At 41.3% G+C, this 23,389-nt stretch overlaps 1 protein-coding gene across 1 annotated transcript in view; it reads left to right on the plus strand.

Moving 5' to 3' along the window:
• The window catches only part of EYA2 (EYA transcriptional coactivator and phosphatase 2), a 59,466-nt gene that overhangs the window by 31,514 nt on the left and 4,563 nt on the right, over nucleotides 1–23,389 (plus strand). Inside the window, exons 9-14 of the mRNA XM_010286140.1 lie at nucleotides 11,747–11,836; nucleotides 18,594–18,652; nucleotides 20,500–20,660; nucleotides 21,681–21,795; nucleotides 22,412–22,533; nucleotides 23,384–23,389. The exon at nucleotides 23,384–23,389 is cut by the window's right edge and continues 107 nt beyond it. Of these exons, the coding sequence (XP_010284442.1) occupies nucleotides 11,747–11,836; nucleotides 18,594–18,652; nucleotides 20,500–20,660; nucleotides 21,681–21,795; nucleotides 22,412–22,533; nucleotides 23,384–23,389 (553 nt within the window). The remainder of the gene's footprint in view (nucleotides 1–11,746; nucleotides 11,837–18,593; nucleotides 18,653–20,499; nucleotides 20,661–21,680; nucleotides 21,796–22,411; nucleotides 22,534–23,383) is intronic.

Raw genomic sequence — 23,389 nt, forward strand, 5'->3', positions numbered from 1 at the left:
GATTCGTGTGCCTGTAATTAGATGTGCACATGCTTTGAATTAAATCTCACACATGGAGGTCTTAGTTCTGTATGTCTTCCACCAGAAAAAGTGTCAGTTTATATATCTTCACCATTCCCCTGACCTACATTAATGTCCCAGTATCATTCTGTCTGTTGCATTCGTAGAGCTGCTGTGCAGCCACTCAAAGAATTACTCTATGAAGTTGATCAAGCTGAAGAATAACACCTCTTTCTGGGGTGATTTTTCTGGGAAGAGGGGGGGAGGAACATCATCCATAGCTTCAGAGATTTGGGTCTAAACACCTGTGTTCTTTAGCTACAAAATCTCAAATGGTTCTGCATGTTGTCCCTTCCTGGGTGATGGGAGCATCAGGGAGCTGTCCAAAAAACTCTGATTTTGGATGGGGGGGGAAAAAAAAAAAAGAAAAGAAAAAAAAATTGAGAGGAGGAAGAATTCACAAAAAGGATTATCAATTGTAGTCATAATCATGAATGCTTCCATGTTTTCTGTCCTGATTTCATGTGAAAATTCTCTTTCTTTGGTTTCTGAGGGAAACCTCTATAGTCCTTGCCATAGATAGGGGCTCCTCAGAGCATGGACAGTTCATCCTAGGTGTTTAGAAAATAATTTTCTCACAGCATTAATAGAAGTTAAAACACAAAATTCACTCAAGGTTGAAGCATGAATTAATGGCCCAGCCTAGGTTGCTCCTTTTTGTCCCCTCTGCCCACACTCTTAGCTCTATCCCATGGATTACACAGTCATCAGACATTTGGTCTTAATGTCTTTACCATGCGGTCACTGCAGTATAACCTTTATAGTGGCAGTCAGAGTGGCCTGCAAATTCACATTTCCTTTTGCTTTCTTGCCCACAGTTGAGTGGATACGTACCTGCACAAACATACTGAGTCACAGTCTAAGTGATCAGGGCAGCAAAGCTGTCAAACCCAAGGAAATCTCTCCACCCTTTCATTTCTCAGCAGGAGGCCCTCTGACAAAGAAAAGGCAAAAATAAAAAAGTTCCATAGCTAGTTAACCCTGGATATTATGTTCAGGAGCGTTTAGAAACCTGTTCTGCAGGCTTCTGATCGCTGTATAGGTGCAGAATATTTACCATGTGCCTAGAGACCACAGATGTAGACCATCATTATAGCTTAATGTACTGTCCACCCAGCCCTTTTAATCCCTTCAGGCATGTATAATAGAGCTCCCATTCAACAGGAAGATGGCTGCAGTCTTTACTATGTCTGCAAAGATCTGCCCGCCAAATTACTGACTAAACATACAGCGAAAAATGTGTCAAAAGTCTGTAACAGTACTGTTGGGGGTTCACATGAGTTGGGTAAAAGTCAAGGGGCTTTGGCCGTTTGTTTGAAGCAGCTAGGTGCAATACGTAAAGACTCTTTTGGTGGTATTAACTCAGACACAATAAAAAAAGATTGCATGCAGTCCCGTGCCAAAAAAATCATGACTCTATTCCCCTTTCCCTATTTCCAAGCTTGTTCCATAATCTGTGTTGTCAAAGCATTAAGAAAAATTTCTGCATCTCTTTCTGTCCCAAAAATTTAAGTATTATTTGCAGATTCATTCTCACACTTTTCAAAAGGACTAGTATCAAGAAAAAAGGGGGCACTGTGTTGTTTTCCCTAGCTGAGGGGTATGTGTGAAGGCAATACCTTTTCTGCGTATTTTGTATTGTTCCTAGAACGTATTCTTGTCCTGTGTTGGTACACTTCTTGAAATTTTAGTGTCAAAATGAACTGTGAGTAGAGTAGAATCTGGAGTTAAAATTCATTTTTACGTGAAATTTACTCTGAAATCCTGGAACCAAATGGAAAGGATTTAATTTTGGCACCGACTTAAAAAACTGAATACCTAGGACAGTCTAAATTCTTGAATTGTGTTGGATCTTTATCAGTACTTTAACAGTGTCCGCTGATAGCTGAAAGTTAACAATTCATAAAATTCCCTGTAAGATCCGTAGCAATTTCTGAGGTTGTCGTGCATCCTGAATTGGCTCGAATTAAGAAAAATGTACTGCAAAAAATAATAAAGCAATTTGTGCCTCAGTTTTACATCAGAGTCATGCAAAGTTCTAGACTTCAGTTAACCTTTAACTGAAAGGTGTTTAGATTGCTTGTATTACACTGTATCCCTGTGAGCTTGGCCTATGTGGTCACTTTGCTTGGAGTGGTCACTTTGCTTGGAATGGCCACTCTGGCTGCTTTCAGTGGGGACTTGCAGTTTGCCTCATAGTTGCTTGATTGATGTAGAAGCTGTTTTTCTATGATAGCCATATTTTTAATTGCTTTTGCATTTCGGAAGTGGCAACATTAGATTTTTCCAAGTTGTAAGCAGATAAGTGTCAGCGAGATAAAGATAGGTCATGCACTCAAGTTTCCAGCCTGTGAAAACATGGGCTCTGCCTTTCTGATGAAGGACTTGCAGTGTGGTACAGGTATGTGAAGGACTAGGAGAGGGTCCTGCAAAGATAGCAGGGCCTCAAGACCTTCTGGACAGAATAGCTAAAGCTGATGCTTGGCCCAGTTGAGGACAGGAGCTAAACATGATTTTCTAGCATTTCCAGCAAGTGTCATAGCTGCTGTATATTGGCTGTCTGTGAACTGGACTGTCTTGTTCTCACCAGAAATGATACTGTGGATCTAAGAAACCTTATTCTTCAAAAGTTTCACTGGCAGTTATATATTCTTACAGAAAGTTTTCCTTTAAGTGAATTATAATTTCCAATTTTAAAAAGTCATTGAAAAGTTCCTGCTTGGCTCTACTTGAGATCCTTGTAAAATCCTAGGGTTGCTTTTGTTTTTTGCTTTTTCTTTTCTGCTTTCATTGAATGCTTCAAGTAGCTTGTGCTTTTCCCTGCTTTGTTCTCTCACAAGACCCTAAAACCAGGACCTGATTGAAACGCCACAGGGATTTAATCAAATACGATGGTGATTCATGCTCCTAATGGCCGAATCTGTCCTTTACTACTTTACAAACTGAGAAGGAATAAAACCCCATTTTATTGCTCAGCTGTTAAAAACTATTTGTAGAAGTTGCTAAGGTTCAAATCAAAAGCGCCCTCCCTTGAGAACTATTAGTTAATTCTAAGTGCCATGGTGTCGCTTTTTTTCTTCTTCTCTTGCTTGAGATGTGGCCTTATATCACTACTGCTGTTCAAACATCTGAGAGTTTTCCATTCCTTTGACAAACATGAGCCAAAGTGCTTAAGGACATCTGTTTATTTTATTTCTTTAATGAGAAAACCTTCCAATTTCTTACTGGCTCAGCTGTGTTTATTTACATTTTGTTAGTCATATGTGTGGGGCACCTTGGGACATTAAAAACCTGCAGAGGCCTATGCTGAGGGCTGCTAGCAGGCATCCTGGTCAGAAAGGCAGAGTAAGTCCTTCCTAAGGAAAACACAGTCCTTGGAACTCCATAAAATAGATTTTCAAAACAAATAGAGCCTAATTCACTCAGTAGATCATGGATTAAGTCAAGATGAATACAATTTGGAAAGGATTTTCTGAGGAAGTTGGAGATTTTTTTTTTACCCACTGGAGACTAAACCTTGTATTTAATGCCTTTTTAAGTTAAATTAAAAAAGCATTCAATCACTGCAGGTAATAAAAAAGTCTGTTACTTTAGACATGCTGCTATATCAATTATTAGTTCACTATTGGAGAGAAGAGAGTAAATAATTCCAGCCATTTGATTATTTCAAATGTGTATTTCAGGAGCAAACATCTGTGTTTATCATCTGTACTGGTTGATGAGAAGCTGCAGCAGAAACAGCAATACCAGATCCACAGCAGCTTAGATGGTGGGCACAGGAGATGCTCTGAGCTCATGTAGATGTAACCTTTTGTACTAGAGCTTAGGTGAGCAGAGGGTTTTCTAAGCAAAGTGAACGTCTGGCATTTGGAAGTATTAAAGGATTATTTTTGACATAAAATATATATCAGAAACAACACTGGATTGTCAAACAAGCATGAGCAAAGGGAACTTGCTTTCCAGTGTCATTGAATCGTGACTTGATTTTTTTTAAGGGAAAAATAGTTTTAAAAAAACATAGGGACATAACTTTTGTTAGGAAGTTGCATGTGCAAAATATGCAGTTGTGCTGAGGATTACACGCTGTGGTGTATTTCCACCAAGTTTTCCAGGAGTTTTGTATTTTTCACGGAGCTATCAAGGGATTACATATAGAAATGCAGTGATTTTCCTGTGAGGAAGGGAAGGGAATGAGGACCTATTTGGTTTAAGTTCCACTCCCTCATTTGACCAATACGTTACCCATGTTAGATATCCCAATACATTTGACATTTATGCCCTGTATAGTAAAAAGAATTATTTGTAGATTTTTGGTCATGAACCTTTTGTATTACTAAATAAAAATAATTTCCATTTGTTCTCAAGCATTATGGTCCAGCTTTTAACCTGTATTTAAGTACAGTATTCCCACAGGACTGGAATATATTTCAGAACTCACGGGTTCAGACCCTGGATAAATGAGTGTAGTCAGTACTGCTTGTCCCTAAGCATAGTTCATTTAGTGAGGGCGAAGAACCTTTTCAACCTCCGTGTAGTCTTGAGTGTGAGGATTTAGTGACTGACATGCCCATTTGCTTATTGGAATAATTTCCAAGGTGTAGTCCCCAACCATTTCTGAACAGATGCGTGCCAGTATTATTCAGTAAATAATAAGCAATACTTTGGAAGCACCTCTCAAGTCACAGCAAGGGTGAATATAAAAAGGTACTGGAGAAGAGGGATTAAATTATATTTCCTTTCTGTCTAGCATGGACTTTTCACAAGGTCACACTGTAATGACTTCACATTTATTTTTTAAATTTATTTTAAAATATAACATTATTTTTATATTATGTTATATTTTCATATTATCACATTTAATTTTTTATTTTTTAAACTTTATTCATTTAAATTCAGTAGATTGTCTAATAAACCTGGATATATCAATGTTTAGGTAAAACAATATGTCTTCATTTTTGGAGAAAAAAGTTTAGAGCCTGAAAATGAGAAAGCTGGATGATGCTATTTGAAAAAGGAGAATCCTTTTCTAGAAAGTCTGAAGTGAAGTCACTGAAGTCACTTCTGAAAGTGGGTTTCAGCTCCTGAGCTACTTAGATTACTTAACTTTTCTCACAAATATCCACTCTCTCACTTGAAATGCTCTGAGAAGCTACGTCTAGCTGTAGCCTGTATCTATTAAAAAGATAAAATTGCAAGCTAAGTTACTTAAGTGTAGTAAAAGAGCTAAATGTGTTCTCTTCCTCAAAAAGACATGGACTTACTTGAACTAGAACTGATGGACATGGTGAATTTCCCATTATTATAGGACAGCCTTGTTCATGTCTCAAATTCTGAACAAGGTATAAAATGTTACAACCAAAGAATTGATTATTCTCACAGACTTGTTTTGTTCAAACAAGGGACCCAGGCATTTTTATCTTTCTTCTTGTTGTTGTTGTTGTTATTATACTACAATCAAACCAGTCCATTTCCCAGGAGTTTCCAAGTAATTAAACCCAATTAAAACTATTAAATTCTTTCTTTTGGTGACAACTTCATTATTAACAGCTAACCACAAGGTGGAGATTTAACTTAGAAAGCCCTTGATTGTATACTAATCCATCTCTCACCTCTGGCTGACACCTGTGGCAGATAAACCCTATAGAATAGGAGTCTGATGAATACTCTTAATTAATACTTTCTTCCTTGTAGAAAAGTAATTATTTGCTCACGGCATAAACAGGTATTTGGCAAGGATTTAAAGAGACTGATTAGTTTTAAATACTAGGGCTTTATTTTATTTTTTTTTAAGTGGGGGCTGGGGGAGAGGTCTGAATCCAAGATCCACGGTCAGAATTACTTTGTCCTAACATTTTGAATGTCAGGTTAATTGGCACATTGCTAAATAGAAGCAGAGACAGACAACAAGCTGATTTGTTACCTTTTGTCTCAAAGGAGCCAGCTTTGCCCCTTTGCTAATGGCCTGCAAGTTTGAACAGGGTACCTGCAAGGCAGAGGCTTGGAATGGGTTTTGGAGCCAGGATCGGAGGCGAGAGTGACTTGCACTTGAGAGATTGCCAGAGATTAAGTCTGCTTCTCTCTTCAAAATTACAGTGTACAGGAGGGGAGAGGTGGCTGTGGACATGCAGCCAACTGGATTGGTAGTAGCTGCAGGTGCTAACAAATACATCTCTTTTTAATGCATACTCTAGGACAAGTATAAGCATTTTATGAAAAAATCAATCTCAGTGTTTTAGGAGAGCAGTGGTAAGAAGGCTTTAGTACAGAGCCATTTGGGAGGATGCTGATGGTGCCATTTGAAGTGTAGCTGCTATGTGCATGGGCTTTTGTGTAGGTAATGCCAGTGCCTTTAGTAGTGAAGATATGGCAGTGCAGGCTTCTGTGTCGGTTAGCTCCTGAAAAAGGCTCTAGGGACCTACATAGTGCATGCTGCAACACACTTACAACTATTTGTACCCACATTTGGTAGCTTACAGCTAATTTGGGTATGCCTACAGATTCTGCATTCCCTTTGCTTTGCTAAAGACAGGCTCGTTGGAGTTTCACACGGAGTGAGCAGACCTAACGTTCCACTTTAACCCAGTGCTGTAATAGGGAAGTATTTGTTCTTTGCTCATCTCCAGTTTTTATGGAAATCATCTTTAAGCAAAGACAGAGTGAAGGCTGTTCAACAAGCTCCTTTTATCCATCTTCTGTCATCCTATTACTCAAAATGAAAGGACAAAATGAAAACAGCAACAGAAATTAATTTTAAGCAAGGCGTTACTAGCTTGGAGGACATAATTGAACTCAAATTGTAATTTTAAAATGCAGTTCACTTCAAATGTGCAGAACTAGATCAAGGATTAGGAACAGTGCATGCATCTAGACAACATAAAAGCAATATTCAGAGCAAATGTGTCAACTCATGCCATTGAGATATGAAAGAAAACATTCCCCTTGATGAATGGACACTTTTGTCTTCCTCTGCAGCATGTTTCACGGGCTTCTGTTGCCCTTGTTTTCCTCTAGTAGGACTATCTGCTGAACGGGCAGCAAAATTACCCCAAAACAAGTTGGCAATGCCTCACTTATAGTGGAAATTACCTTGCTCACAAGGTGTGGCCATTGAAGATATCGCTGCTCACTGCAGGGAGGTTTGACTAGATGGCCTTTAAAGGTCCCTTCCAACTCAGAGATCCTATGGCTGAAAGTCACAGCTGTGACAGAAACAGCAGAGACACATGTCCAAGGATGCTCTTTAGGGCAAACATTTTTCATCCAAAATGTTAAAAAAGGGCTTATCTTACTCTTTGTATATTTTGATCCTTTAAGTGTTTATGAAGGAGTAGTAGGAAATGGAGGCTTGTTACCTCTCAGTTCCTTCAGTATGTGCACTGAGCAGAAATGGGCAGCTGTGAAACTACTACTATGGTTCATTAAAAGTGGGAGTGAAAGGTGTATTGAGGAGGGGGAATATCAATCTCTTCGAGAATGAATACTTCAAAATGACCACTACTCCCCTGGTGCTTATTTCCCCCAACCGATGTGAAGAAGCCTGTTAAAGCTGTGTGTTGGAGGCTCAGGAGTGCCTGGTCTGTCGTGTCTGAGCACCAGAGCGAAGCACCAAAAGTAATTTGCGGGGCTGTTTAATTTCAACCCTGAAGGAAGCGCCAACAGTGGTGCATGGCAGAGGTGAGGCATATAGGGATATGCTATGCTCCTGGAGGTTTTATTTACAAAAGGAGCTTATTGCCCTTTTTCTATCCCTGCCTCTCATTGTCCTTGTTTGTGAAAGCATGACTCGTAGATTAGCAGAGGGGTAGGACCTTGCTCTTCTCAAATTACTAAACAAGCACTCAGGGTTGAGTTTACATTAATCTGTTTTCACTGTAACAAGTGGTTCCTGGAGGAGATTTGATTGCAAACTGTCTGTGGTCCATTCTTCCTTCGACTTCATATGCATCAGAAAACATCGGCTGGATCTGTTACCTAGGAAGCTTGTTCCCAGGGCTCCAGGGTGCACTTTTGCTGTGGAAGGACATGTTAGCAGGGATCATTGGTAAGAATGCAACTTTATATTGCTCTGCTAAACTCACACTACTCTAACATAAGCATTAGCAGTCCACCAAGGCATACCCTGCAGCATAGAGGTATCCTTTAGTGGTATAGGGTTTCTATGCTTAGGAAGAGCTCTCCACTAACATCTTCAGATAAATTCCATAATTCTCTTTCAGATTATTTACACACTGTACAGAGGATTTGGACAACACGTTGATTGATGCACCTATCTCTCTTTGGCTCTTTCCCATCAGTCTGATTCTCCTGTTTATTCATACCTGAATTGAAAGCTGTAGTGACTGTGTCTTTCCTCTCTGTGTGGGTACAACCTCTAGCACAGTGGGATTCAAGTCTGGGACTAATGCTTCTAGATGCAAATAAATAACTGCCAGTGGAACCTTGGCCTAGTGCCTCTAGACACCTATATCATACTGGGAGAGCTGATTTGCCTTTTAACTTTATCAGCCTCTTTAAGACTTGGAAGCATGCCTTGCTATAGAGGAAATGTCCATACTGTGAAAGCAGTGATGCCAAATCATTTCCCTAAATGACTTCCCCTCTGGGTGGTAAAGTGCATTTTTCTGTTTTATTTTCATTCCATCATATTCTTATCTCAAGAGAAAGATTTTTTTCCTTCTCATATACAGTTTAATTTCCATATTGTTTAGTTTAAGAGAAGGTAACTTCATACACTGTGGACATGTTTCCTACTCCCTACTAGTGATTAATACTTGATAAAGCTAAAGACAAAACTTAGAGGCTAAATGACAGATACCAACCAATGAGATTTCCTGAAAGAGTTTTAAAGGCTAATGATCCTTGAAATGTATAAAAATAAATTGCTTCATTAAAAACTATTTTACAAAACAATTTCTTCCTAGCAGCATATTTTCTCAAAACAATTCCCCCATGTAACTAGACCTGGGCAGTAAAATTTGATTCAGTGCTGTTTGTATGGGGCCACAATCAGATGCCCTGATGATGCCTGTGTCCCTGTGCCTCATCAGGGGAGCAGGTTTGGGGTTTAAAATCAGCGACATGTTTAAGGCAAGTCTGTTGAAGTTTACTTTTTGCCCAGAGGAGAAAGTGCCCTTCTTTCTGGGACAGCAACAAGCATGTTTAAACATGAGTGACAGAGCTTTTCTTTAGATGGGCACAATGCTTGTGAGTCACACACACAGCTGAAACCACAGCCATTCTGCTCTAATTAAAGAGAACTACACCAAGAATGCGTAATAATTAGGTTAGTGTGTAATACACCATCCATGTCAACAGCATCTGCCGCAAAGGTTGATTGAAATGTACTCATCCTCCAAACATTGTGCTCTCTGTTAGAGCTCCTCAACTAATTCATTACTGTCCTGTCATACAATAACATGTCTCCACAGAAATCTGCAGAAAATTAGAGCAAAGACTACATATAAATCTGCCCTGGTTTAGTATGGCTTGTAACTTAGTGGAGGAAAACCACCCACATAAACATAGAGATGAGAGATCCCTCTCCTAATGAAGATGAATTACAAAAAAAAAAAAAAAAGCCTGTTGTGGGAATGCTGGATTTTTTTTTCCAGTTGTCTGTTGTTGTTTGGTTGGAACAGGCAAATTAACAGGAGATTATTTTTGCTTGTGTTTTTGACGTATTTAATGAATAAGAAAATGTTGTGCTGGCCACCTTGTTTGCATCAGTGCGTTTCTATGCTTTTGCTGTGGGTTTAGGAACAAGGTCAGTTGTTTGGAGGGATGGTTGACTTTATGCATGAGACACGTGGAAAAGCGACTGAGATTCATTTAGTATTGCAATGCACCAGGCTGGGTACAGCAGGTCACTTGGTTGTGTTTCAGAGTAACAGATCTGCAGAGGCTGTATCCAGTGCCCACTGGGCAGCTTTGAAGCAGTAAGCCAAGAGCTGTAGAAGCCCTATGGCTGCCATCCCCCATCCAAGGGGCAGCTTGGAGGACCGAGTGGGTCTGCTGCGCACGTGCAGTCAGCTGTTAATGTAGTCCTCCAAGCCAGAGCGAAATGGCTCAGCCGAAAGTGTCAGTCACTCCTGCCACACAGGATTGTCCGTGGATGGCTTCTCTGGCCAAGCAGAGTCAGCCCCATCAGGTTGGGCTGATTTAAGCTTGCACTTGGTGACTTGGTGGGGAAATGAAGTGACAGCCCTCTCACAGGCAGTTGTGGTGTCTCAGCTGGGTAGCAAGGGGCAGGGAAAACCATTAATATTCTAAAACAAATGAACTAAATGCACTGAAGTGGAGCTGCAGGTAGTGTAGTCCTTCTCCAGGGTAATTTACTTAAGGTTTTGCCACTGATGTTGGTACAAGCAGGATCTAGATGTGAGAAAGTTCAGATGTGCTTAAGAACGTGTAGAAGCCATTTTAGAGATGCTGTCATGTGCATTTTCGCATTCTCAGGATCGTTAAAAAAGCGTGGTTTAAAAATGCTGCAGGCAGCCAGAGCTTCTGCATGATGTCCCTCCCTTTCAGGAAGCAGTTTGGGACTGTCTCAGGGAAGGGCCGAGTTAGACCCACACCCGGCTAGGCAGTGGGCTGCTGGTACAAGACAACAGCAGAATCAGCAAACTGTCACAGTGAGCCAGCCCTGCAGACAGGAGCATCGGGTGCATATCTAACACTAGCTGGAATGACACATGAACCCATCCAGCATTTTAATGTGCTGTGTTTTGTCTTGTTTTGTCCTTAGTAGTTATTCAGTTGTAACTGCTATTATGACTACAGTTAGCTCTGCAGGCATACTCTACCACTGCAGAGCATGCTCTGTCCTGAGCAGGAATAGTCATTCTTGGACAAGTGTTTTATCATGCTATAACTGGGTTTGCATGGTAGAACGGGATTGTTTTAACTCTGCTGATGCTGTTAAATAAGTAGGCAGCTTCAATGGGGATGGAAGAGCTTTGCAGTAGTGTAGCTGCTCTTGCATCTCCTGCCCAGGTGTACATGTGCTGCCGAGGACAGTAGACACTGTATCACATGCTTTGTTTTGAAGTGGGAACAACATGCCTGCCTTTCTGTCCTGTTCTGTGCTGGTCACCTGAGTTAGCCTGGCAGTAAAGGCCTAAGCCAGGCATTCTGAGACACATGGATTGCACCTTCTAGAGAAAGGGACTCAAATTTATGTTTGAGTTCCTGGGTTCTGCTTTCAGATTTTGCTCACCAAGGTGCTGTTTGACATTAAAAGAGAATAATGCTGACCTTCTATGGCTGGTTTGAAGGATGGAGTCACCCTCTGTGTACTCCTCATAACTATCCCCTAAGCATTCACTAATGATGCTATTGGAAATTCATTTTTGGTCTAACCTACTGAAGGAATTCTTACATAGTCTCAGGTGTTTAAAGGTTCTTGTTATATATCATCTGAAGTGTGTGGGCTATTATTCGTCAAGGCAAGCCATAGACATCCTTCAGAGAACAGAATTTGATTATCTAGAAGAGCAAGAGAAAGGATGGGAAAATTATGTTAAGATACACTTGGGAAATAAAATTATTTCAATGAACATATCTTAAAACAGGAATGTGTAGATCCTATGTTTGCTCTAAGATCTCCCACCCTCACATCCCCGCCCCGCCCCGCTCCACCCCCAAAAAAAAAAGTGAATGGAAAAAAACCTTGATTTTCCCCTAACAGGACACTACAACGTCTGTGCGGATAGGTCTTATGATGGAAGAAATGATCTTCAACCTTGCAGATACACATCTGTTCTTTAATGACCTGGAGGTATGTAGCTGCTTATTTTATTTAACGTTTCTTTTTCTAATCATTTGCATCTGGGCTACAAACATTTCTTGTTTTTCTGGCCAAGAAACTTTCATTTTTGACCCCAAAGAAGTGGGCCTTACATGTCTTATTGGAAGCATACTTTACTGTGTCCCTTTGACATCTTCATTCTGTTAAGGATTTTTTTTCTAAATACACAGTAACAATGATGGCTTTTGGCAGTTTTACTAAATCTAATAATGAGGACATGGCTGCCGCTTCTCCTGAAATTTGCTATCTAATAATTTTATTAAGCTAAATGAGCATAGATCCTATGGGGCGGGTAGCAATTAGCTGTGAGCCAATGCAGAGGTTTCAAAGATGTTCTCTCTTCTTGAGGAAGCTGTTTGCTCACACAGACAGAGCAGGAGGTCAAGCTCAGGCCCACTGCAGGATGAAACTATGGGAGTTTCAACATAAAAGACCAAGAGGAAGAATCCTTCCTGTTTGTGTCATGGTTAGATCTGACTATGCCTTACACAAAGCTAAAATCCTTTTGAATATACAATAAAATTCAAGCAAAGTGATGCTAGCAGAATTCTGTCATGAGCTTAGAAACAGTCTGTTTCATCTGCAACAACACTGATGAAGAGTTGTTTGCACTTGCAATCAGTAGAAGCAATCTGAATGAGTCACATATAAAGTGAGTAAGGTGGGGTTTGTGCTGTGGACACCTTGGAGTCAGAATACTGCTTGGAGGAATGGCATTGCTCGTCAGAATTCTGTGGTCATTATCTTTACTTGAACAAGGAATAATTTGTTTCTGTGTCAGATGAAGTGAGAGAACTTTTCCTGTGCCCAATGAGTTCAGTGAGAGCTTCTGGTTCCTTCACTGCTTAATTGCACTGTAGTCCTCTGCATTACAGGAGGTACATCCTTTCCTGCCACCTGTCTCCTTAAAATCTGAGGTTTCACTTGCTGAGAATTTTTACTTCCTTTCAAAGACAAGTAGCGGGTAGCACCTGAACTGACAGATTTTTCCTCTTTCAGCTTTTTTCAAAGAAGGAGTTGGTGATGAGGGTATGGAAAGTGCAAAGTGAAAAAATCCTTCTGTAAGAAAAAAAAAAAAGAGAGCTGCTGTTTATGAGTCCAGTGTGCTATATAAGTAGTGGTAGTATTTAATAAGCGACCAGCACTTTTCACCCATCAGATCTCAACATGTAGTGCAACGAAGCTCCATGTCCTGCATAAAGCCACCCTCCAGAAACTCTCTGCCTATCTAGACTTTTGCAAGAATATAAGTTGGCAAATCATTTTAAAATTAAGTTTTCTTCTTGCTTCACTTACCACTCTTAAAACATGAAATGAAGTAGCAAATTGTCTGGCCTCAGTCAAATTCTGCATATTTATCAGTCAGTAACAGCTTTAGCTTCTGGAAGCAGAGTCTTTAGGTCAGTTTTGTCTTGCATGACCTCTCAAATTCTTCAGCCACTATGGTAGAGCAAAGTTTTTAATTATAAAAATTAGTATGCTGTGTTTTTTTCCTTTTGTGGTTTCTAGACATTAAGGAAGCAAAAGCTAAACAGAAATCCCTCAGATATGGGACTCTTATTCCAGGAGGACTATGTAACTGAGTAAGAACTAGTCCAGTGAAGAGCTAAAGTTTAGCACTCTGTCTTCAGATAGAAATCAGAACCTTCTGGAAAATACCTGGGCTCCATCTCCAACACAGGAAGAGAGCCAGGTGCTGCATGACTGTTCAGTAAAATATTAAGGCAGATTGTCTCTAAGTAGTTTGGGCTACAAACATGATAAATAACATTTATGTTACTATTTTGTTGCTGCATGAGAAGAGAGAAGCAATTTTTGCTGATTTCCTAGGCTATCATATCAGCCCACCTGCTTTTAGTAAAAATTGAGAAACACAAAGTTGGCAGCTGAATGAGTGAATCAGTATAGCCTTAATGGACTTGCCATGGGGTGTATAGGGACAACATAGGCACCTAAAGGTGAGAACAACTCGCTGCTGGACCTGGATGGCTCAAAAACTTGAAAAACATTAAAAACTTTTGAAAACAAGTCGTGTTCCAGCTAGTCAGAGCAGAAACAAGCAAACAGACAGCATTGTGAGACAATTTTATCTTAGGTCCAGCACTAAGATAAAAATGCTAAGTGTTCTAAATGATGATGTATGGACCAGGTAGCTGGAAAGAGAAGAGTATTTTCTATTGAAAAGTTTCAGTTTTACCTTTTCACACATGCTTGATAAATTAAACAAACCAAAGTTTTTTTTCAAGCCAAACCAAGGTGGTTTGGTTTTAGCTGAGCTTTTTCAATGAGAAAAATGAGGGATGAGATAGAATTCAAAAGAAGTAAATGCTTTTTAGAAAATTTCATTTTACAGAAAAAGCCGTTTTGGTTTGGAAGAATTTGCAACAAGAGTCATCCATCTCTGTTCATTAACCATCCTACAATTTCATTTCGGATGATAAATAAAAGTCAGGTTTGAGTATTCACAAAGTGATCTTTAAGGATCGTACATCACCAAGTGTTAGAATTCAAAAAAAATGCAGTGTATGATATTCTTGAAAAAAGAAATTGATAAAAAACAAGCACAGGAGCTGATTCAGACCCACAAACATTACCATATACATTAGCACCATCATGTGGTATAACACTGGCCTGTACAAGACAAAATAAGCTAAACTGGCATGGGGCTGAAACCATTTCTGACCATTTTCTGTATCGGGGCAAGGTGAAAGAAAGTGAGGAAACGGTAGGATAGTTGCCCCGTTCAAGACCAAAGCAAGAGTACTCTTAATAGAAAATGCTAAACATAGCAAAATATTTCTCTGGCACAAATCCATAGCCAAGTGCCAGCTTTCTGGGGGCCAGCAGGCTGAACCAACCAGAGCACAGCTGGCCTTGGTCCTGGCAGCAGAAGCAAGGGGACAAGTGGAGGAAATGTCACCCATCCTTGCCCGAGAGCCAGGTTGGACAAGGAAATCAATTAGTACCTTACTTTAGCATGGGGGAATGGTTTATTTTGCTGGCTGCAGTTTTCAGTGCTGTGTAGAGCAGAAGGTGCGCCAGGGTGTAAAGCCCTTTTGAAGCATTCCCAGAAAGTGCCTGATGAGGGTGAAACATTTGTCCATAGATAACAGCAAGATTTGCACAGCTCTTACTAGTGTTTGTGTGATCCTCCTTAGTCTGCTGAAGACGTGACTTCCCATCCTAGCAAAAAATGGGCTTCAAAGTCTGAGTGAGGAGCCTGAACTGGAATACTCCCTTTCTTCTATCAAAAAATGTTATTCTGAGACCCCATTGTTAGCCAGGGCTTTATGTGTTTTCAGGGTTTTCCTGGCAAGGATTCAGGCAACTGTTTCCTGGATACATTGGATGCATTTTCCTGCTATGCTCAGGAGGGGGAATCTTGGACACATGAAAAGCGAACCAGCAGATCCATTCAGATAACCTGCTTCAACCCATCCTGTCTTAGTTCTGCAGCCTAGTAGAGGCCAATTTCCCTTTCGAGTCACCCCAAACGTCAGGCTAGTTGAACAGAGGGAGGCTGACCACTGGTCCCCAGGGCAGGTAGGGGACTGCAGAAACCTTAGACCTAGACTCCTACCAAACACTCCTGGTCTTTTTACAGAAGGGGATTCTCTGTCAGCGAGTTAACTCTTTAAGTTGTACAGCTTAGTAGCTGGACTTTTTTCCAGCTGATTTAGGGCAGGGTGGGAAGTTGATGCTTGCCGAAGCACAGCTTAGTGGTGTGCCTGCCCCATGGCAGAGAATCAAGGCACCAAACCTTGATCAAGGGCAGCCAGTGTGTCGCACTTCCAGGGCATGCAGTGACACAAGCGTTGCCCTGTTCTGCAGGTTGTTAGCAGCACAACCCAGTCAAGCAAGGCCTGTGTTTGCTGAGCCACGTGTTGAAGGCATACAAGCGTGGTTTTGCCACACTTATTCATCCACTCTTGTAGCACTTACATGCCTGTTGACCACATCATCTCTGCTTGTAGTTGCAACAGTACAGGCAGATTAAATCCCTACAGTCTGCAAGTATAGGCCATACAAGGTGGTGTGTACAAAGGGCTCTGATCACACTGCAGAATATATGAGTAAACATTCACTTGAAAGGAGGTACTCTCACTCTCTGTTCCCTTTTTGGGAAATCAAGGAGAAAAGTAGTTGCCTAAGGTTACAGATCACAGTGAAGTTAAAATACGAACTCTGGGCTTTCCAGGGTTGTGCTTTTTTCCCAGATGCCTTTTGTTCACAGTGCAACAATGGCTAAATAATAGTACCTTCCACCCCCAGTCCCTCTGGAGATATAATTGTCTAGCACTCTGGAAAACAGGTATTAAGGACAGACAACTCACAAGGGGATGAGGAATTAACAAACAAGGGGATTAGGTTGTTTACAAGTTGCTGCCTTTCAGAGCCAGCCCTGGAGGTTTTGTGTTCTGGGAACTGTTAACCCCCTGCCTAATGAGGGATACAAGCTTGACTGATCAATGAATCCACAAGATGTTTAAAAATATTTAACACAGTCCTGATGCAGAAATAGACAACCTGTGCATTCATAAGTTGTTTTCATACATGCTTAAGACATACCTTGAGAGCATTCAGAGGGAGCATAAGTGATAACAGGAGCTTCTCCATACATCCTGAGACAGCTTGTATTTCACAAGGAGCCAGCAGAGGCTTTTTCCAAGCCTGCAGTACCATTTCAAAGCTGCCTTAGCCCAGGTTCCTTTATACGTGGGTACAAGGGTCTGGTCCCACCTGGAGGCAGGTTGGGTAGCACAGACTGACCTACAGATACCACAACAGTAAAAACAGTTCAGTTCCCAGAGTTGTGAGGGTTGACAGAGGTCTTACATGTTTGACTCAGTTACAGGCTGTACGTGCCACATATCATATGCCTCTGAGATCCTAGAGTATCACTTTAAAAAGTGAGCAGAGGTAAAAACTGGGATATGTCCCCATTACAGACTTCATTCGAACAATCTGGACTTTCCTTTTCAGCAGCCCAGATATCCTGCCTTGATTCCCTCCTCACTGAGATTTCAAGGAAATTCTGCAAGAATGAAAAATTAGTCTCATAACCAAGTAGTAAAACATGGTCCACATTCTTGCTTTAACCAGCTTCCCTGTGTTTCACCCAGTAACATGATAGGCTCAGCCGGTGGACTATGAGGTAGCGTCTCACCAAGTGTCATGGTATTTTATTAAGTTAGAAACGTGATAGCTACTGTTGTCACACTTCAGTGTACAGAACAATTCATTCGCAAATGAGAAAAACAGAGCCCTCCACAAATACCTTTCCCCTGACTTAAAGCCCTGTGTCATACAACTGGAGTGGGCTCCATCAATATTATCCCAGCATGGCTCATAACAGCTATTGGGAGGGGGGCTTAAAAAATTATGGGGGTCTCTACCCCATAAAAGGGAGAAAGAGGTGCCAGCAGAGATGTGCTATTCAGCTGCTTGGCTCCCATTATATACAGAAATATACACCCAGTGATAGGTTGATAAGAGAACAAGATAAAATCATATGCCTTTTTGAGAATTAGCTAAAATAAATGCTGCAGAAAATCTCAGGATTATGGACAAGAGCTATCTGTGGCATTTTGCCATTGATAGCAAGTTTTGTTACTTGTTTGGGGATTTTTTTTCTTTTTTTGAAAGGGGTTAGTTTAAAGTAATTCATGAAACTCACAATTGTGTAAGGAAGGTAAGACAAATTCTGTGGTTTACAGAATACTGAAGTGGTGAAGAATAACTGTACCTTGGTTAGCTGCAGTTGTTCTGGCTTCGGAGTCCTGTTGTACCAAGTGCTTTTACCTCTGTTGAAAAATCAACGAGAACATAAGATAGTGTTCATCAGCTTGAAGGCTTTCTGTTTTGTCCTTAACTGCAAGGGTCATGAAGAAAGGAGATTTAAGGTGGTGGGAGAAGCTTCTTGATTTTTCTCTTTCTTATCTTAATGCTAACACTAGGAAAGAAACCAAAGAAGTAACATTTCTGAAATTTTTGAGGCAGGGCCTCCACCATTGAAACAGTGAAGAATTTTGGAAGATAAGATCTAGAGCACATACTTCGTGCAGGCTGAGGTCCAAGTATATATTCTGGTTAAATTTCCTGTGCATAGATTTCCTCATTACTGACGCACATTATTCCGTAACTCTGTCTGTGTCAGGGGGCTATGAAAGAGTGCCACCTTCAGTGCTTCAGCCCAGCTTCCCTGCACATCAAAGGGATGTGCTCAACCCCCTCAGAACGAACTGGGAAAACACTAGCAGGACAAGCATCTCTGGAAATTTCTTTGGGACAGATCTTCTCCCCTTGTAATTATGTGGGCATACACCTCCTGTCCAAAGCAGTATTCTCACAGGGAGAGACACTGCCAACTCTCTGCCTTATCATGCATACAAAGTTTAAAAAACACAGTTTTCCTGGCTAAAACACAAGCATCTGTTTCCCTCCTGTCTGCATAGGAAGGAATTTCACTTACTGTGTTATTCAAGAGCTGTTGTGCCCTTAGAAAACAGCAGATCACACACACGCTCTGTCTGTTTATATTGTGTGCAAGTGTTATGTGATACTTGTTCCTACCAATTAAGTGACTAGACTATGCCAGACAATACTAGCAATATGTAAGATTTTTATCTCCTTAATGTTACCCTTAAAGTAATTTTTCATTACACTCTTTAAATACTTTGGAAAAGATTTTGACTTACTGCTGTATTTTTGTCCATACACTTCTCAGGACTGTGACCAGATCCACATAGATGATGTATCATCAGATGATAACGGTCAAGATCTAAGGTACGGGATCTCCAGGCTGGAAGCTGCAGGTCAGGTAGTCCCCAGCTGTTTGAAAATAGCAGGGGGCTGGTCAATGATGTAAAATAACATTCTTAGCCATGTGCCCGCTCCCCTCCCTGGCTCCATGTTGTCTGCATTTATTAAGCCCACAGAAGCACAGAGTCCCCTTTCTCACATTAATATGCCTGTGCCTACTGTCAAGCCCTGATTATACTGAGCTTTGGACCATTCTGGAAAATATATCTAAAATTAGGTTCAATGCTAGTCAGACTACACTAGTTCCTGATATGATTTGGCCAGCCAGTTGGCTAACTGAAACCAGATTGAAAGGTTTTCTACTGCCCAATTTGTAATGAATGGGCTTAGTAGTGAGGCTTGTGGTAGACCTTGGCATGCCAGAGGCTTGTCACTGGTAGAAACTTGTACCAAAACTGCACCAAACATTATTATCATCATCTATATAAGTTAGATATGTACATAAAAACTACTTCTGTACAATTAGATCTGCCTTTCCCGAAGTGTTGCCTGCAGAGTCAGGGTAATTGTCACAGGAATGAAATATGCAGAACTCATATAGAGCTTTATAATTTGTGTGTTTATGACTGGTTATTATGAGAAATTGGTGCAGAAACAGCACAGAAAACAATGAAGGTGTTTTACGGAAGAGACTTTTCCTTCTGCAGAGAACACTTGAAAGATTTTTTTAGAAAGGGGAAGGGGAAATTGGTGTGCTGTAAACCAGCATGTGAATACACAAGCACTGACTTCTTGAGGTGTCAGAAGCACTATAAGCTGGGCTAACTTCAGGCTGCAGCTGAGAAGGGTAGGTCTGTTCTGTCCCTTCCCTTGCTGTGGTTCAAACTGAGTTGGTCCAAATATGCTGGGTCTGTGAGCTGATCCAGCCAACTGTGCCCCCCATGAGCTGTGACTGTCCTCTTCCATCGCAGCTCAGCCTGAGACCTACTCAAACTGTGAAATCCGTCCTGATGCTATCATCCTGCAAACATTTTAAGATGACATGACTGGTACGGCCTCTTTCCATGCTCCCCTCACCCCCTGAAACCAGGGAACTGATCCAGCTGAAAAGCAACTTTGTGGGGGTTTTTTTTAAAGCTGTATATTTTTTAACTGGAACAGTTCCCTGATCAGCACTGATTCATCTCAGTGCTGAAGAGATGCTTGTGCTAGTACAAAGAAAGGAACATTTAGGAGTGCTGAAAACAGGAACAAATGCCTGGTAGAAGGCAGGATTCCTTTCTGCAGAGAAACTGCCTGCTTAAGGTGTTTGTGGAACTGTCACTTGCCACCAATACATTGTGGTAATTACTCTAGAGTTGCTTTGAAATATTAACTCTGTTGGAAAAAATAAAACCAACAAAGTTTACATCTTGCAGGCAGTTGAGGCTCCTTTAGTTAACTTATTTTTTTTCTTTATCTAGTGTGTGTTCAGAGCTTGTTTAATAATACAGACAAGCAGCCAGAAAGGTAACACCAGAATTTTTTCCTTTAGGATTTGAGTATTTGTGCAGTTAACCTTAGCAGCCTGGATGAGAGGCAGATGAGGAGTTTCAGTGACCTGAGGACAGTCAGATGTTTTGTAGTCCAGAAAACCTCAGAAATGGCAGGGAGTGCTGAGTAACCTGTGTTACAGTGTTTACAGTAAGAATGTTTTTTAAATCTATGCTAGTAACCATGCTAGAGATGAACTCCAGTTCTGTACAGCGTGTCCTGCATGTATCTCTGCTGCCACTTGTCTCCACATTTCTTTTCAATTGTTCCCACTCCCTGCTGGCACTGTATAGACTGTGGTTATACTCACCTCTCCCCTTCCCTCCTCCCTTTCCCAGCACATATAACTTCTCTGCGGATGGCTTTCACAGTTCAACTGCTAGTGCAAATCTGTGTCTGGGCTCGGGTGTTCATGGGGGAGTTGACTGGATGAGGAAATTAGCATTCCGCTACCGTCGGGTGAAAGAGATGTACAACACCTACAAAAACAATGTAGGGGGTAAGTGTCTGTGGCCAGGCAACAAGCATGCCTTTCATCTTCCCAAACATTTCTGACCCTGCTAGGGGCATCTATGGAGGAAATGTAGAGAGCATCATGGTAAGAATACTTCACAGTGAGCTGAGCAAGTGTTTCATCAGTCATCCTTAAATAAGGTTCTAAATAAGGACTTGCAGAAGATAGGCTAAAATACTTGGTTTAGTGGTTTGAGAAGGACTCAAGTCCAGGTGTGGGGCTTTATTTTGTAATTTCTTTGGCAGGAAAGCTGCATTCTCCAGTTTTCAAAAATGTTTACTAAGCAAGCAAAGAGTTCAAAACTAAATATGCTTTTTTTTCTACAGAACATATGGCTGATCTCTGTCTGAAGGCATTGTCTTATGATAACTACTTGTTTTTAACTCCTCCAAAATAATACCACCAGCTACCAGGATGCCCTAGGTTCCTTCACCTCAGCTAGTTCCAGACAGTTCTTCCAACAGGCTGCTCTGCTTCCCTTTTAGAACATCAGTGCCAGGTCTCTGACTAGAAGGAGAGAAAAGCAAAACTCCAGAGTATCACCACAACCTTTTTTGCTTGGAGGAATAGCCTATCCGCATGTACTGGAAATGGTGTATAGAGAAACAAAACCATCTTGGCTTCAGATGTCTCTCAGCTCAGACCCACTATACACAGCTCTTTTGTCGTCTTGCTCACTTCCCATGCAAGCTTTATGCTAACTCCAAGAAAGGTGTTTTAATGAGGTCCTGCAGCCTGCGGGTGACTGATACCATTCCCCTGGAGGGGAAGGAAGCTGAGCTGCAGTAGCGTAGGGGTGTGCTGCAGCTGGGCCTCATGTACCTCAGGGGAGAGCCTTGGAGTGACATGGCAGCAGGCAAAGGGAAGCAGCCTGCACCAGGGCCAAGAGAAGGGTGGTGGGAGAGACAGGGTGCAGGACACAGACAGGAGACCTTTGGCATTCTACATACAAAGCCATGCAACTCCCTTTCTGTGTTTCTGCAAAGATGCTTCCCCTGCTTACAGGTTTAATAGGAGCTCCTAAGAGGGAAACCTGGCTGCAGTTAAGAGCAGAACTTGAAGCGCTGACTGATCTCTGGCTCACACATGCTCTGAAGGCGCTGAATTTGATACATTCCCGGTAAGAACAGCTTAAAGAATTGCCTAAAGGCTTGATCCAGGATCTCCTTTGCTTCCCCTTTTTCCCCCCTTCTAAACAAATCGAGACACATTTATAGGACTTTGCTGGCCAAACCTGTGGGAGGCCAGTCTGCACATGTTTGCCAGACTTGTATTATCAAGGGTTGGGGTGAGCTTGAGATGATGAACTGAGCAAAAGAAAAAACAGTCCTTTTTCTTGCCTTTCCTTGGCTACCTCATCTGTGGCACACTTCTCATGTGAGCAGATTTACAAGAGAGTAGGAAAGAGAGAAAAGGGCCTTTCTGTCCCTGAATATGTTCGCTCAAAGAGCCCAGCATGGACATTACAACATGGTGGTTAAATTCCTTCAAAATGGATCCTGGCATGCGTGCAGTAAGGCTGCATCACTGCTGATAGTTTGTTTTATCGTTTTCTTTCATTCTACTAAGTTGATAAAGAGACATTACCAGTACTCACATAATCTGCCTCTAGCCACATAATGTCCCAGTGGCTTGGGAACTTCCAGTCGCAAGAAAGCTTTGCTTCCTGCCATCTTTCAGTCTAGAGTAAAGGAGAGAGACTCAGATTGCCACTTCTACTAACTTTTATTTTCTAGGCCTAACTGTGTGAATGTGTTGGTCACCACAACTCAGCTTATACCAGCTCTCGCGAAAGTGCTTCTCTATGGACTGGGCACTGTCTTCCCCATTGAAAACATTTACAGTGCAACAAAAACAGGTAAGAGCAAACTAACTTAGGCCTCACTGTAGACTGAAGTTTTGTCCCCAAGTCTGGCACATCTATCCAACCCGATTGCAACAAGCAATGTCTGAGCTTTATGTTTAGCTCCATGTTTACACATCTCTAATTCACATCCTGACTGCCCACACTTAAGCTAGTACAGACTGGGGGGGTAGGGAAGATATTAAAAAAAAAAAAAAAAATCAAAGTCTTCCTACGTGTCTTCATGGGGGAGTGACTGAAAATTACCCACCCTATGGAACATCCACTGCATGTGGGATGTGCAGCTGCACCAGCAAGGAGGAAAACTGTCTGGTTGGACCTATTACATACAGAAACACTGTTTGGATCCTCTTATTCTTGCAGAGGTGTCAAGTGTGCTGAATGAGCTTTATGAAGCTGTGTGAGTGATAAATACTGGTAGGGTTGGCTTGGGGCTTTTTTTGTGTTCTGTCCTTTCTGATATAAGTGTTATAAACTTCTGAGGTTTATATTTTCATGTTTTTACTGGAACCAGAATGAAAAGAGGAAGGCTCTTGAAACTGAATACCATGAGTGTCACATCAGTCTACCCACTGCTGGTCTAAGCAGTGCATCAAAATCACAAAGCTTACGGAAAACTGGCAGGACTTGCAAATCCTTGGCTGATAAAGAAAATGCTAGTATCTGTGATGAGATGGAGAGAATCCATCTCAGGTGAAGATTCAGTTAGGTTCTAATTTCAAAAGAAAACAGGGAATGTAGCAGCACGTTCAATTAGGCTCCAACTGCAGTTCCAGTACCTGAATGTTAGGTACCCCACCTGCTGTATGTGTCCAGATAAAAAAGTGTGTCTTCTGTTGCTTAGGGAAAG

This window comes from Phaethon lepturus, unplaced genomic scaffold (genome assembly GCF_000687285.1).
Source record: "Phaethon lepturus isolate BGI_N335 unplaced genomic scaffold, ASM68728v1 scaffold52130, whole genome shotgun sequence".
Lineage (NCBI taxonomy): Eukaryota > Metazoa > Chordata > Aves > Phaethontiformes > Phaethontidae > Phaethon > Phaethon lepturus.